The sequence below is a fragment of the Anser anser genome, assembly GCF_964211835.1.
Source record: "Anser anser genome assembly, chromosome: 1".
Lineage (NCBI taxonomy): Eukaryota > Metazoa > Chordata > Aves > Anseriformes > Anatidae > Anser > Anser anser.
The window spans coordinates 114462437-114478833 of record NC_139720.1 but is presented as its reverse complement, the minus strand read 5'-3'; the positions used below and the strand labels follow the sequence as shown (position 1 = coordinate 114478833).

The 16397-nt window shown below is 37.5% G+C and overlaps 1 protein-coding gene across 2 annotated transcripts in view; it reads right to left on the bottom strand.

Annotated features, from left to right (window-relative positions):
- The window catches only part of SIM2 (SIM bHLH transcription factor 2), a 59494-nt gene that overhangs the window by 23798 nt on the left and 19299 nt on the right, over positions 1-16397 (bottom strand). For both annotated transcript variants that reach the window (XM_083814044.1, XM_083814045.1), the window contains 2 exons: positions 3492-3577; positions 1068-1267 (listed from right to left, as the gene is read on the bottom strand). In XM_083814044.1, the coding sequence (XP_083670170.1) occupies positions 1068-1267; positions 3492-3577 (286 nt within the window). The remainder of the gene's footprint in view (positions 1-1067; positions 1268-3491; positions 3578-16397) is intronic.

The window sequence follows — 16397 nt, the reverse complement described above, 5'->3', positions numbered from 1 at the left end:
GAAACAACTAGTTCTTTGTATTTTAGCAGCTGATGGCCCACTATCTCATTGACTTAGCATGGAAAAGAAGCATGTTCTTGCATGGTTGATCTGCCATGCAAAACTTCCCCAGTCTTGGATACAGTCTTTTTCACTGTTACACATAAATATCATTTCTGCTTCTCACAAATCCAGCATGTCAGGGAAATGAGAGAGTATGTGACATACTGCTCCACATGCAGGGATTTCTAAAGAATGATCATCTTGTCAATGATCAAATCTGTTATATTGTCTGGGAACTGGGCTTTTCCCCTGAAGGTATCTTGAACTGAACTGTACAAAGAATCATTGTATACTAAAAGACAGCAAGTTTTCAAAAAGGGTTAAGTGAGTCATTTCACAATTCCTTCAGTTTTGTTTTTGTGCTCTTCTCTTCCTAGCTGGTATGTGAGCCACATCTACCGAGGGTGGAGACGAGGTTCTCTTTCCTAAGCAGAAATATTTTCCCAAGTTTTCTTTAGGAAGGCGGTGTTTCCAAGTAGTAGCCAATGGAATTCATTTTCTTTGCTTCCTTCCAACCCCAATTAGTAGGGTTGGTTTCATTGTTAAGGCATTAAAATGTTAAGGCATTAAAGTGTAAAATACTCTTACTACTTTTTTTTTCTTACTACTTTGCCAAAAGCTTTCTGGATGACCCTGAAAAGTAATTTGAGCTCAGTGTTTCAATTACAGATGATGGTGCACGATTATTACTTCCACTAGGTTTGCATGTTAAAATTTATCTTCTTTAAGGTAAAAATGTTTTACTGCTCTTCTGCACATTAATCATAGCAACAAGGCTTTAGCTGACTCTCTGAAAATGTAGTGAACTATTAGTTAAAGTATACAGGCTCATATGTTGGCATTCAAGACAAAGTGTGGCCTATCCAGCTACCTGAAGAGCTTTGAAGAGCTCATAGTGTTTGTCTTCCAGATTTATTTTGTACTGCTTTCCTTTTTATAGGTATTTTGATTTGTTTGGAAACCACCGCAACTTATAACACTTGACTTTGAAAACATTTTATGCTAGAAATGAAATAGCTGCTTACCTGGAATCTAGGAATATTAATTTTAAGTCCAAACTTGCTCTGAACATAAACATGTTACTGTGAAGTTTGATCTCAGTGATTGCACTGGGAGGTAAAGATTGACCTACAGCCACCAGTCCAACGATTTGGTAACAGGAATCATACAAAGACATATCTAGCATATACTGCCGTATCTTCAAATAGCCACTGCAATGGATCACCTGGCATGAAAAGAAAACACACTCAGTATCTGATGGCAATGGAAGAGGCTGCAAGTCAGCTGACCACCCAGTTTCAATGAAGTTATAAAGCAATACACCCTTATAACACAATTACTGCATAGTCTTAGGGCTTCAGAAGCGTGGTTAATTTATAAATGGAGATTAAAACACAATAAATGCAGTTTTTGTGTTTACTGCTGCTAACATGATCAATCCAGTATTAAAGCATATGCTCTTTGGGACTAGCTACACTGCTTCCTAGTCAACACTTTAAACTTTCTTAGGTATAAATTTCTTCTAGATCCAGTCAGAATTCTTGTTTGCTAATCAAAAAATCTGGAAGTTGCTTTTTTAAATGTCTCAGATTCTCACTCTCTCATGGGTACACATAAACATCTACTTTTTCATGACCCACTTTTTCTGGTGAAAAACACACACTTCAAAAATCCAGTTGAAGTTAATGTATTGCATTTATAAAGATTAAATACTGTATGTGTAAATGCACTGAAAATGAGTTTTAACTAAGTTCTTCATCTGGCATTCTTTTGGTGTGTGACCAAATCCAGGGTCTTGAGATCAGATTCCTGAATCACCATATACAATTCCCAATCACACGAGTGTTAACTTCAGTGTTGGCCTGTAAAAATTCACAAAGTCTGCTAAAGAGAGGGGAAAAAAATAATAACCTGGGGACTCTTCCAGAATATAAGATTTATTTAATGTAGTGCTGGTGTTTAGAAATTATTTGTGCTCCTGCCAATTTTCTACTCCAAACAGCAGGCAAGAAACTGCCTGGGCTTTGTGGAGAACCAGAAATACATTCTAGACATCCATTATTAATTTCCATATATGCTTGACTTTTAACTGGGTCCAATGTAAAGGAATTAATTTCCAGTGTATTTAGTACTACAAACAACCTACTAAACAATCACCTATAAATAGGCTCCTCTGGTATGACCTTCCTTCCTCCCCTCCAATCATCAAGTTATTAGTATGCTCAGAAACTTATTTAAGATCTTCCAGCAAATCCTACTAATTCTCATAATACTTGATTCACGAGTTTTTCCTGCACTTTAGCTATTCACATGATATGCTCAATAGTATTAAGTCCTGACCCTAAGTACAAAGAGAATAATAAATTTAAGCCAACATCTTTCTAGAAGAATACGTCCTTAACTGTTTCACTGTGTAAACTTGTGATAATGAACAAAAAGAGAAAGAAGGTGATTCCCCTAATTACCTGTCATAAATGGAAAAAAAAAAAAAAAAAACAGTGATGCCACCACTACAAGCTCTACTTTTTTACCTGATTTCACTTTCTGCTTTGGGACATATCCATTTTTGCTGGGAAGCAGCTGAGCAAACAAGGGCCCGTAATGAAGAACTATCAGTGTAACCAGGTAGATAACAGTGTAAATAAGCAGATATATGTCTGAACCTGGAACATGTTCCTTAAACAAGTCCCGCTTCTCTTGCATTTTTTTCTTTTTGTTTTTGAATGACACGGACAAAACAAATCCTCACCAGACTGTATGTGAAATACCCTTCTCTCCTGATGCTTAAGTGATAAAATTTTACAGTGCAGCTCAAAGAGCAGCAAGTACATACTGTAAAGCTGAGATGAGGAGCTACCTGAACGGCAGGTGTTACTGTAGAATTTCAGTCTTTGCTGTGGCTTGCTGATTTCATGTAGTAAATAGAAAATTACTGCAAGCAATAGGATTTGTAGACAAACTTGGTGGCTCAAACCCTGAGCTGATAACGATGATTTAGGGCAATGTTATGGTCTCATTGACATTGAGGTAATTCTAGCCAGGCCACTGAGGTGACCTGTGCAACTCCATGGCTGCTCAAAGTGTGGTAATACCAAGGCAGAGGGAGATGGGACCTTCCTGTGTCTGGATTCCTGCCCCACCTGCCTCCAGTCCCAGAAGGGAATGAGACCTGTCTGTGCTCTCTATTTTCACCCTTGTGGGTGTGCTCCAGGCCCCAGTCTGAAAGATCAGGGGATCAGGATGTGGAAATGTGCTACAAAGCAAACTCTAACTCACTGTGGGAGAGTCTAGAGTTGCATTACTGAGGGAGTCTGCAATCAGCACTTTTGCATCTGTTCTAATACTTCCTGTCAAAGACTTTGCTTTCAGCCACACATATTTAAAAACAAACTAACTGAGTGAACTTGTCTCTTGTTGAATACATGAAAATAAAAGCTCATATACATTACCTTGTAGCCACTGCATGTCAATCCTGCATTCCTCTTGGCTAGGACACACTTCATTCTCAGGAAAAAGGATCTCTCAATTTCATATTCTGAAAGCATAAACCACATTGCTTGTTTTTTACTGAAGATTTCAAAACTGTCCATAGCATTGCCCCTGATGATTTAATAGAAGTGTTTATACCTTAGACAGCAATAGAAGTCAAGCACTCTACTTTCCCACTCAGTCTCCACTCTCAGGGTTTATTTTACCTTGATGTTAGGATTCCCTGTGAAAGTTGGACAAGCCAGCAGGCCTAGGTATCAAATTTTCTGTTTTTAACCACCCTTCACAAGGCAATCACCTTGTTTCTGAACAGCCAGGTACCAGCCTGTATTGGTAAAGGGAAGGAAATCTCCTTTGGCACAAAGGTAAGGCAAGGTGCTCTCCTAAGTAATAGCAGAATGGGAAACAAGAAAATGTATTGTTCTTGTAGTAATTTGAGTGTCATGCCCAGGCTGGCATAATTCTGGCCTCCATATCCAATATTATTACCTGTTTCACTGACTTCCAAGCTATTCTTGTTAGACGGTTTTTAATGTCTTCAAGGGTAATCTCAAGGAAATTTTTGAAGGCAAATATTGCTCAGGTACATTTGTATTTTCTCCTAAGAATAAGTTATTATTCTCTTTAACAGCTAGCTATTCCCTTTAACATTTCCTACATCATTAATGGTTCTGAGATTTTATTATTGAAAGTTGCAGCTCAGCAGAAAACAACTATATTAGGAAAAGAAAACTTGTAGCATTTCTATGAATAGGAAAATCAGGGAACCAGAGGGTTCTTCTGATTTGTTGCAATGTGTATTGCTTTCTAAATCCCCACAGAGTTTGATACAAAGCCCCCTATAATCAGCTGGATTCTTGCTTTAATTTGACTTAGCTGTTGTGTTCCCAATTTTTGTGAATCCATCACCCAGTTAGCACCTCTTGGCCACACACCTGCAGTGGTTTGAGCCTCAAACCACTACCTGGAAACCAATAAACTCTCTGCATTAAGTTCCAAGTTTAAAGATCTGAAGATATAGCCACAGAAAAATGACTTGGTCAGGAGGGAAGATAAATGCAACATGCAGTGCATGTCAACTAGTATCAGCCTTCCTGAGTATTTGAATTTTCCATTTATCTTCCTAATGCAAATTAGATCCGTATGGGGAAAAACAGGCACTCTAAATGAACTGGCACATCTACTATAGAGTTTTAAATACAAATGTATACAATTTGGTGGGAGGAAGCCATACAGTACAGATTGCTGCTGCTGAAGCATGATCTCATGATTAAAGAATGGATCTGAGAGTTAGGAACGTTGGTGCAATTCATTGCTTTGGTACAGATTTCTACAGATTTAGTGCTTGCTCTCTTTCTGCCACAGTCCCATACATGCTAAATAAAGGTAAAGTTCTCTCTTTGAGGGTGCCGTGGGGGAAAAAAAAAAGAAAAAATCACAGTGATGAGGACAATAAAACATCTTTGAGCATGGACTGAGTTGCTAGCATTCTTACATTCTTTTATAAAAAGAGACAATTAGTAAAATCGAAGCTTTTCAAATGTCCTGCCACAAGATTTAAAGGATCTCTTTCAGTATAAAACTCCCTCTGGACACCTTATTCTTTGGTCTTCTTTAGCTACTTCCTTCTTTTTTAAATATTCCAGCAAACTACTGGAGACTAGTGCAGACACTACTACAGAAACACTCAGGTAGCTCTGACTTCACTGTTCCACCAGGAATAGGGTTATGATTAAACTGTGGTCTTTGAGGGTCTATAAAACTATAGTAATACCCAGACTGTAAGACAATGTTTTTTTTTTTCCTTCACTGTTTAAAACTGGAGATCAGTTCATTATTTAGAAAGGGGTCATATCTCCTTGATTTCATGATGGTTAATGGTAGGCAAGAGGTCCCCTTGGAACACCAGTTCTCTTAACTAGCTACAGAATCTTAAGAAAACCAGAGGAATGATTAAAACAACTCAAGGGCAAGGGTTTTGTGTGTTGTGGGAGAGCAGTGTAAGGAAGGATATGTACCCTAATATGAAGTGGTGGGGTGACTGAAATGTGATAGAATTTTACTTAAATGGCAGCTGTGATTTGTGATACCAAAGACTAATAACTGGTAAATTCATTGTATGTAATCAAGTGCAAAATGATACAACTCTAATTTAATAATGATGTATTTATTAACCATTGATCACTGAATTATTATTTTTTAGTTGTGTTGTTGAACCAACATACACTAGTCTCTTAAACCAGTTACATCTCATGTCTGCAATCTGAAGAGGGAAGAATTACCCATTAGGTAACCAGGGACTCATCTGGGAGCTTCCAGTTCAGAGGCTTGAGCTTGCTGACATGAAGATAACCAAGCAAAAAGAGAGATGGCTGGTGTCACCAAACAGAATCTGGACCCTGACCAGCAATACAGCCCTTTTACCTGAACAGGCTAAAGGAGTGTACACATGATGATAAACAAGCCTCTTCCTGTGTGTATTAACTGTGACTGACCGTGCTTGTGTGGGAGCCCAGTGTTGCCATGAGAGTTGTCATTTTGGGTGGGAAAAAATAGAACGTGCTGAAAGGAGGAAAGGAGAACCTCACCATTCCTGGATGGTCTGGGCCATAACAACCCTAAGAGTTACTTTGTAATGACACGTGCCCCATAGCACAGGTGGATGCACAAGGCCACATTTTTATCCAGCCAGCTGGGATTGTTATGTGGCTAGTTAAGGCTAATGGTCACTTCAGGGTGCCCAGCGAATGATGTGCAGTTACTGCGTGGCATCTGGCACCTTGTTTGCAGCATTGTAACTGAAGAATGCAAAAGCTTTCAGAGCGATTCCTTGTGAGTCTGTGTAAAATCCACTATCAAACTTTGTGACTGGCAAGAACAAGTGGGATCAGGCCATTCATATTGCTTATGCTTATGTGAGCATTTTTTGTGTGTAGGGGTTGCTTACAAAAGCACTGTTCTCCCATCCATGTTGATATGTTATTGGTCAGGTCTGTGTATGTGTGTGTCTGTGTGCACCTACTGGGAATAAAACCATCTCCAGATCTGATCAAGAGACTGTAAAATATAAAGGAGCAGTAAGACCAAACCCTCACATAAAGAACCTAAATGTGCAAGACTGTGAACAGTGTGAATTAGTGTTCATATAAACTGATATCTTTACCAGTGTGACTCCCCACTACCCTTAAAAGTAGCAGAAGGGGGTTAGCAAAGCAAAAAAGAACTAAAGTAAATTTGTAATTGTAAAGCAGATTGGGAAATAAAGAACCCTGGTATCCTGGTGGATACTAACACATCCATCAATATAATGCAAAACTTGAGTTGTCACATCCAGGCTGTACTTGATGCAATTAAGATGGTCTACTCTGACGAAGAGAATGTAGAAAGCAAATGAGGTACTTAAAGGTTTAGCAAGCAAAGAGGGAGAAGCTGAATATTCATATAGAAGAAATCAGAGGAGCTGTGAGAAGAGCGATTGCTAATGCATGCTGCCCTGATGCAGAGGTTAATAACAAAACTGTGAAGAGAGAGTAGAAATGCAAGCACAGTTACAAAGCAGGAAAAAGCCTGTAACATAAATGGCCTGCACCTGCTGTAAAAGCAGAATGACTGGAGATGTCCAAGCAAAAGTCTCAAATTAGTAAAGCAAGAAGAACAGTAAATGTAAATACAGCACTTCAGGCGTGTGAATTGAGTATAACTGAATAATCTGATGAGTTAAATGGTTTTATCAATCACAATTAAGCTCTGAAAAAAAAATGAAAAAAAATATAACAAACCAACTAGACTTAATAATATGATTATTGATATCACCAGAGTTTTTATCATGTAAATATGTAAGCACAGAATGTATAAATAACAGAAGGAATCCTAGGCTTTCAAGAAGGTAAAAGAGTCTTGAAGCACAGAGGAAATCAATCAAGCACTATCAGTTCTTAAATAGTTCAAGGTTGAGAGAACTGTGGGCTAAGCATGTGTATATGAAACTTCAAGGGAGAATAATGAATAGTGAAATGTCATTATTGAACTAGGTTATAAGTAATACTGAAGGAAAGTAGCCTACTAAAGTATTAGAGAATACTCATACTTGTCTAATAATTGAAGCTTAACCATTGTATTTAGTTATTCCAAGATGTTAACTCCATAAATGCATCACTGTAAGTGATGTTAACACCTTTCCTTTAAGTGTTAAAAAAAAGTAAAAATCTATGTATAAATGTAAAATCTGCCAATTTAAACTGAAATATAAAGGTTTATTTTATTTATTTATTTATTTGTTTATTTATTTAAACAGAGAAAAGACTAAACCCTGGTTGCTGGCATCATCTAATGAAGAACAGCAAAAAAGCTACTACTGAGTAGACCAGAAAGTCTTACTGAGATGTTCCAGCTGAGTTAACACAAAACAAACCATTTGTAACAATCTTTTGTTATTTTTTTCTTCCATATAAAGTAGAGAAGAAAATGTAATCCATTCAAACCCTATGGATATTGATAACTACGTGTTGCTCAGCTTTGTTTGTTTGTCTGTTTGTTTTTTATTAAGGGAGATAGAGAAATAAAACCACATCTAGCATGAAGATGTTTTCATCTCCAAACAAAATATATCCTCTCTCTCTGTGTGAGGATGTACATAATATTATTAGCAGTGATAATGATTAAAAGAACACTGTTATGTATGTGTTACACATTACAACACTGTAATGTGTGTGTTTGTATGGATGTAACTTGACGTGTTTACACAATAGCATTTTGAGAGCTGCAAGAAACAAAGGAGAATTCATTAAGCTTAGCAATGTTCCCCGTGGTAAACTGTACTTTACAACTGCAGATCAGAGAAGTCCTCCAAGTTTCAATATACAGAATGAGAATGAGTGTGAATATGTGTGCATCTGTGTGCAAGGGAACGGGAGTGGGGAGGTATTTGGATGGTTTTTGTTTGTTTGTTTGTTTGTTTTTTCCAGAATACTACGGTGTTCTGCTTCTCCTATGCAAGTAGTTTATGAATATATTTAGGAAACAGCCAGCTTAGATTTCAAAGAAGTGAGCAGTCACCACACAGAGATGTGAAATTTTGTTTCAATGCATGATAAATTTCACTGTTGTTGGATCTCTTAGTGCTATTTCTTTCAAATACCTATTATTCCAGCAAGTCCAACACATACGATGAAATTTAAGTTTAATTGCACCTTCTCTAGCATTTGTCCTAGCTGTCTATAATTCTGACAAACAGCTGTGTATCTCTGTGAAAGGTTTTAATGCAGCTTTCCTTTATGGATGTAAGTATCGCAGCATGGCACTGCTTTTCCCATCTTCACCTTTACTTTCCATGTCAGTATCAATTTTTCTCCATTTACGTGAATGTGACTTATTTCCCTCTTCTAAACAATTTTAAAGTAATTGGAAAATTGATACTTCTTTTCATGAGTTGAATAATTTTCAAAGCTTGTGTGTTCTTATGTTCAAGCTTTTTTCAGAAGGTGAGTTAAGAAAAAGTCTCAACAGCTGGTATAGCTAAAAAGAAAACTCTTCCCCCACTTCTAAATTGCGAAGTATCTTGAAATGCTCTGATGATAGCTTCCTGAAAAGAAGACCAACTGTCTTAATACAGCTTTTAACATTTCCCAGAACTTATTGATGTTGTGTTTATCTACTACAGGAATTAGAGATGAAAAGCAGAGCTTTAGGGTTCTTTCTAAATATTTACCCTCTCATTTTTGGCATACTACTCTTCTTGATCCAGTCATGGAATGTGATCTCAGGTCAGTTTTCTATTCCAGCCATTTCCAATACTTGTTATAACTTGGATTTCTTCATGGTAGTAAATTTCTGATTTTGTTTGCTCTGTATCAATGTTTAACATTTGAAAGTGATTGTCCTATCCTCATTGCTCCACAAACTCTTACTGAAATCTATTTAAGAGTGATCTGCAAGTCTCTCAGTTTTTATCCTGGAATTCTAATTTTACACTTTCCCCAACTGGGTGATTGGCAATACATGGAAATAAAAACTGATGCAAGTAAAACACTGGTTTTGATCAACATTATTATATACTTTGTGCAGATTTCTCTGTCTTTTCTGATTCTCTTTTTTGGAAAAGTGTAATTGAGGTTACTGAGATCCTGGCTTTTTCAGTAAGGCTACTATCGATATTTTAGTAGGCACTAAATTTGAGGTATCATTTATAATGAGTTTTCCAGGGGGATACACTGCAAGGTAGAATCCTTATCCATGTCCCAGATGGTCATTTCAAATATATCATTGTTTATTTTTCAGACAAACTCTATGTTTCCCTTATCGAATTCAGAGAAGTTTTTCTATTCCACTAATATACTACTATACTACTTGGTCATCTTACAGAAGCTCCCTTTCTGAAGCACTGCTACAATTTAATTGATTAAAAGAATTATAAATAATGCAGAGAGTAAATGGCTTAATTCAAATCCCACCCCAGATTTATCTGTTTGTTAACATCCACACAGAGCAACCTGTAAAGGAGGTTGCAGAGAAACATTGTTGTCTCTGGCCATGCTGATGATATATTTCTGACAGCTCTTAACATAATTTCTACAAAGTATGCCATCTCAGTTATGCCTTTTCTTTTCCTTGCCTAGTATATCAAACAATACATTTCGACTGCAAGCACTACTCAGGAACAAAATAGCCTGTTTATATTTTACAGATTTGTACTTTTTTACTCTTGTAAACAGAATAAATGTCATGGTACAGAAAATGAGTTTTGTTATTTTGGATAAAGAATTTGTGCATTTGTTCACTCATAATGCACAAGACTGCCAAAAGGGATTCTCCAAACATTTCTATGAAATTATGGTTAGCTTTATGGAAGCCAGAATTGTCCATCCCTGGGGGTGAAACTATGAAATCCATCTTTGCTTTCTACTCCATCTTTCATCTCTTTTGAAAGAAAGCAGTCACAAAGTTCTGTGGTTTGCATGCTGTTTGTACTGTGGACTGAGAAAAGATCATCATATTTTTTTCCACAGCTTCACCTCTCAAGTCTTTATTTTCTGTAAGGTAAAAGCTACTTTTTTATATCTCTTTCCCAAAGTACCCAAGTTTTGATAGTAGCAAAATATGGCACCGTTTTGTTATAGAACCACTTCATAAATTAATATACATATATATGCAATCTGCACACTGCTGCACCATGTACTGTTTTTAAAATGTATGCCTCATCTATCATTACAAAAGATTATGAAACATCATTAAAACTGAGAGCTTTTGACGCAGCTAATGATGTGCCACATCAATTAAGATCTTGATTCCTGTTTGCTCTGCAGGGCAGCTTGGTTTTAATTTCAAAGGTCAGCTATAGTATGGGAGAAGAAAACCATTTTGAAATTGCACACCTAGACTGAAGTCTAGGTGCACAGTTACCTGCTTCTACTTTCCCTCCTGCAACACATGCCTTCCTCTAGTGTTGAGGCATGAATGTGCGATAAACTGCTCTCCTTGTCACTGCTGGACTGTTTTATAGGGTGGAAACACAGATAGCACAAGTTCATGTCTGGATAACACTTTACTGCCCATCCCCCAAACACCCTGCATATTTTTACCCTTTCAGTTGGTTATTTTCATCTTACCTCCTCTACATTATAAAGTTGCACATGTTTTGCTCTTATTCTTGTGTAATCTGCAAAGCATCTGGGTCCCACATAGCACAATGCTAACTAAAAGAGCATGCAAGCATCTTGGCTAGCCTCTTTTTTTTTTTCTTTTTTTTTTCTTTTTTTTTTTTTTTTTTTTTCAGAATAACAAGGCTATGGCTTTTGTAAGACACAGAAGAGACAAAATGCCACAACTCCCAGTCCTTCATTCTGAATGTGGGTGAGCCCAACTTCTAGAACATGAAAGAGGTAAAAGCACTGTAGGGAGCATACAACGGAGATGCTTATACAATAGCATTCATGGTTCTAGGGATGTCCTTGAAGCTGGGAATCCAGGATTGACCAACAGAACCAGGGTGAGAATGGGCTTGCAAATGCCTGTGATGGACTTCCCTCATTCAGAGTTGGCCTGTAAATGAGCTAGTAGAAGAAAATCAGGAGTGAAACCTGCAGGACTGCTTCATACTGACCACCATCTTTATTTTTACCATGCTGGAAAGAACAGTGCCAGAGTGAGTCTGCGAATAAAATTATTATGTGAATTGAAATACTGCATGCAAAGAGATGCGTGAACACCACATTTCCCCACTCTTTCTTGGATTGTGTGGTCAAAACTAGATTCCAAATAAGAGAGAAGAAATAAAACAATTACTTTCCCTTCTCCCTGTTGCACTGCAGTATCACATATACACATGCAGGTTACAGCCTGAAGTGTATACCTTTGAGAATACCTCTTTTCAGTAAATGAGTGGCACCAGTTAAATGATAAAATATATATGCCTTACGTTTCAAAAATGCAGATTTTGTATACATAGATAGCAAGTTCCTAAGCACATACGAAGTTGAAAAGTGAAGTTTGTGGGCTGACTTGTTTTGTCCTGGTAATGCTCTTGCTGTGGTAGGAAAGAAATCAGCTCTGTTGTTAACCTCTGTCTTTGAGTTCCAAACTTGCAAGAGCTGCCCAAATTTCCTCTCCATTTGGACAGTTTGTTCTGTGTTCTGACTGTGTCCAGAATCCTGTCAGTGCTGCAGAGAGTAAATTGTCTCAATTATCATTCCTGTCATCCAGATTCAGCATTTACCCAAATTTTCTTTTCCTATAAGCGATGCTTCCAAACCTTTATTTAGAGAAGAAACTCAGCAGGGCAGTAGGCAGAAAGGAAAAGTCTATCTATTATAGTTTGAAACGCTCTACTCTCTTGGTATTCTTTACTGCTAATTACTAATGAAAAAAAAAAAAAATTAGTGGGGTGCCAGCAATCTGCCCTTCTTTCCACTTTTGTACATCCAAAATAATAATGTTTTCTAGATTTCCCTAGTTCAAAATTACTCCATCAGTGGCAGGGTCATTATGTTAAACCATTAGCAATGGTTAAACCAATAATAATGTTAAACCAATAATAATGTTAAACCAATAACAATTCTCCTGTATTTTTAAATGAATCAAAAAAAAAAAAATCCTGTCAACTTTTGTCTTTTTTGCATATGTGTTACAAGAACAAAAATCTTTTAACCAGAGTAACAAAAGAGCTTTCCCGACATACACTTTTCTGTTCTGTTCTGTTGGTATCAAACAAGATGTGTGTAGGGAAAATGGTCTTCCTCTAGAGGAAAAGTATGAACTGGCATTTACTTCTTAGCTGGACTGAAACGGTGCCCCAAAAGCTGGAGAGCCAGACACAATGTGTTCCATATTGTTTGTATTACCTACATTAGGCTTATAACACATCACATAAGAATTATGCAGTTGTTAGGAAACAATCGGTATGTCCATGGTAATAACTATAGTATTCCTCTTTCCCTTTGTCTACTCTGGGATATGTCAATAAACTGCTTTTAGTACACCATGCCTTGGTGTGCAAGTCAAAGGTTGTGAAGCTGTAGCTGTTTTAAAGTATGGAAATCTCAGAAAAAGACACGTGAAACCAATAAAAGACACACTGTTTCAAATGAGCTGACTCCAAGTACACACGTGGAAGAGCAATATAAAGTGCTGAATCCCTCTCAGTATTGCTCTTTTTTCTCACTCTACCTGCAATACAAATATTTCCAATTTCCCTGGCTTGCTTGCTTGTATTCTGCTGCAGTGGTGAGAGATGACTAGTCATACCCAGCTTTCCTTACCCTGATGTTTCATACAAAATTTTCCAGCTTTATTCTTATAGATACGGTTCAGGAGGTACAGCATTTCCCAACATCCTCCAGATAGTTTTGTGAGTGTTACTGTCTTGCTACAAGCCTACCTCACTATGCTGCTCTTTTAACTGTTAAAGAAAACTGTTAGGAAAAATGGTTGTTACAGACACACTTTTGATAGCAGCATCATTTGGAGGGCATAAAATCCCCACTTATGTTAGTACGTGCAGCCTGGTTTGTTTCATAATGTTGTTTCCTCTAAAAAGCACGCAAGGGGGAGCTGTGTGTAGTCAACAGTTCTGGTGTAATCTCCTCGTTCACTCCCTGAAACAGCCAGACTCTATTTCAGACACCTTGACAACGTTTATCACCCCGCCAAAAAAAGGTAGCATGTAGCAATTGTTTCACAAACCTCCGTTGGTATTGTATTTCCCACCAGGCTAGCACCAAAATGGTTTGCTACTGACCACTAGCAGATCAGACTTATGAGACTGACAGAAGTTTAGGTCTATGCTAGATGCGAGGTGAGAAGAGGGGCAAACTCCTCACATGTCTCCATGAAGTTCTGGAGCTGCTGCTGGTCAGGCAGGGTTTGGCATGGCACCACAACCTACTTGGTCTCCTCCGCTAAGTGGGGGAGATGGGCAGCATGCATTGAGCCTCTACAGTCAGTCAGAAACGTAGCCTTGCAGTCTTCCAAGACTGAATAATTGCTTTTAAACTAGCATCCCCACATCTTGGGGCCCATCCTCCCTGACTGACGACCACCTTCTGCCCCAGTAGGAAAATCTCATCCAGTGGACCCAGTCTGTTTGTCCCACTACTGGAAGAAACAGAAAAGAGAAGCTTTCAGGTGTTCCAGAGAAGACAGCATACATCAAAACCACATCTCCAGATGCTAAGAAATCCATTTCTTAACACTACACCACAGAACAACTCCTGGATTTCTGTTACCAAAGTACTGCATAGGTTTGCATGGAAGCCCATGAATCTTGATATCAGCCTGTGCAACAGACACAGGTGGTGGGGAGTGCCAAACTGAGGTGTAAGGATTCACAGGTATAGAACTAAACCAGGTCACAGAAACATGCTGCAGGCTGCAAATGCTATAAGCAGTATTTGGAAAGGAGTAAAGGACCAGTGAAGTCATCTGAAACCTGAGCACTGCCAGTACACATCATTTGGAAAAGATATCCTTTTTTTTCTTTTTTTTTTTTTTGCTAACCTATTCCAGTTGAATATAATGGATTCATTTTCTCATAGCAAGTGCAAAGCCAGACTAAAGACTCATGTGAGACGATTCGCTGAGGCATACCCACAACTGATGTGTATTTCAGAGGGTATTTTTCCCTACCCCAGCCACCCTGAGAAGGAGAATCCAGCTGTTAGCTTCTTTCATAGCAAAGGATCAGTACATATTGCTTTACATTTTCAGTGCTGGTCATGCAGATAAGTAGGCAGCTTAAAGACTTTTTAAGTTAAAGCTGAAATTCTCCAAAGCCTCCACAGACCATGGGGCTTATGGCTTTCATTGGGTCATAGCTTATAGACTTTAAACACCAGAAAGGAACATTAGATCATAGGTCTAACCTGTACATTGCAGTTCATTAAACTTCAGGGAGTTACTCCTGTGCTGAGATCAGTAACTTCTGTTCGCCTAAAATGTATCTTCTACAAAGGCATACACCCTTGATCTGAAGACATCAAAAGAGGAAGAAACCACTGCTTCCCTTAGTATTTTGTTCCTGTGGTTAATCAAACCCCTAGTTATAAATGTATGCATTATCCTAATTTGAGCTTTTGTGATTTCAGTTCACAGACATTGGTCCTTGATATGTTTTTTTTTTTCTTCTAAAACAGTCCTTTAGTTCCCAGTATTTTCTTCCCTTGGAAGTAAGCAGACACAGTTATCAAGTCACCTCCCAATCTTCTTTTTGAAAAATCAAACAGATGGTGTTCTTTCATCTCTCATTATAAGCTTTTCCAGTCCTTCAATCATTTTTGTGGTTCTCTTCTGTACTTTCTCCAATTAGTACTTTTTTTTTTTTTTTTTAAGTGGACAACAGAATTATGCAGAAAAATCCAGTGTCCATTTCACTAATACCGTACAAAAAATGCAATCAGTCACCCTTGTTATTTCTGTTCACTATTCCACTTCTTATATGCACAAAGATTTCACAGCACCCCTTTTGGCTACAGCATCACCATCGGAGCTCACACTGAGCTGCTTGTTCTTTATGATTTTTCAATGCTTCTGAGAGTAGCCATCTTCCAGTTTCTTGGGCCAAAAACTTTCCTTACCATAACGTGATTTATGTCCTTACTGCATTGTCTGAATAGAGATGACACAACAGCTAGTATATCATCTTCCATGTTCCCAAATTTTATTACATTTAAAATTCCTATGAAATCCAAACTCCTGGAGGTATGTGATTATTCAAGAATTTTCACTTTCTTTTAAAATAATAAGGCATCTACTCTTTATGTTTGGAGACGTGCCTTGTACCTGAAACATTAGGAACTATAAGCCAAGTTTTAAAAACTTAAAAAGTTGTGATTTAAGAAGGCTTATACTTTTAACATTAATATATCTTGTTTAAGTAGATGACTGAGATATCTGAAGAAAAATAATGTGACAGGGAGCATTATATAAAGAAATCCCCACTATGTCTGATTTTATGCATTGAGCAATAATTTCCTTTTCCCTGAGAAATAAAACTCACATAAATAAGACTTCTAGAGCTCAACAGCTGCAAGGCTTCCACCTTTCTTATGTAATATCTGTCTTTTAGAAAAGCTTATATGAAGCCGATGAAGCACGGGAAATACAGGGAAGATTAAAAGAGAATAACAAAGGAAAATGAAGAAGATAAAAAACAAATGAAGAAATAAGGGGAGAGCATAGAAACTTACAAAGACTGTAAAACTGGAGAGCAAAAATAACCTGTACTTTGTATTATTTAATACCAGTAGCAGAATACAAAGTATAGATATGTATGCCTGCACTTGTGATTTTATTTCTACTATAATAGATCTTACCCAGCTACAACTGTTGAAATAACAACTGAACTAAAAATATTTATACATATCTGAGAATTAGCT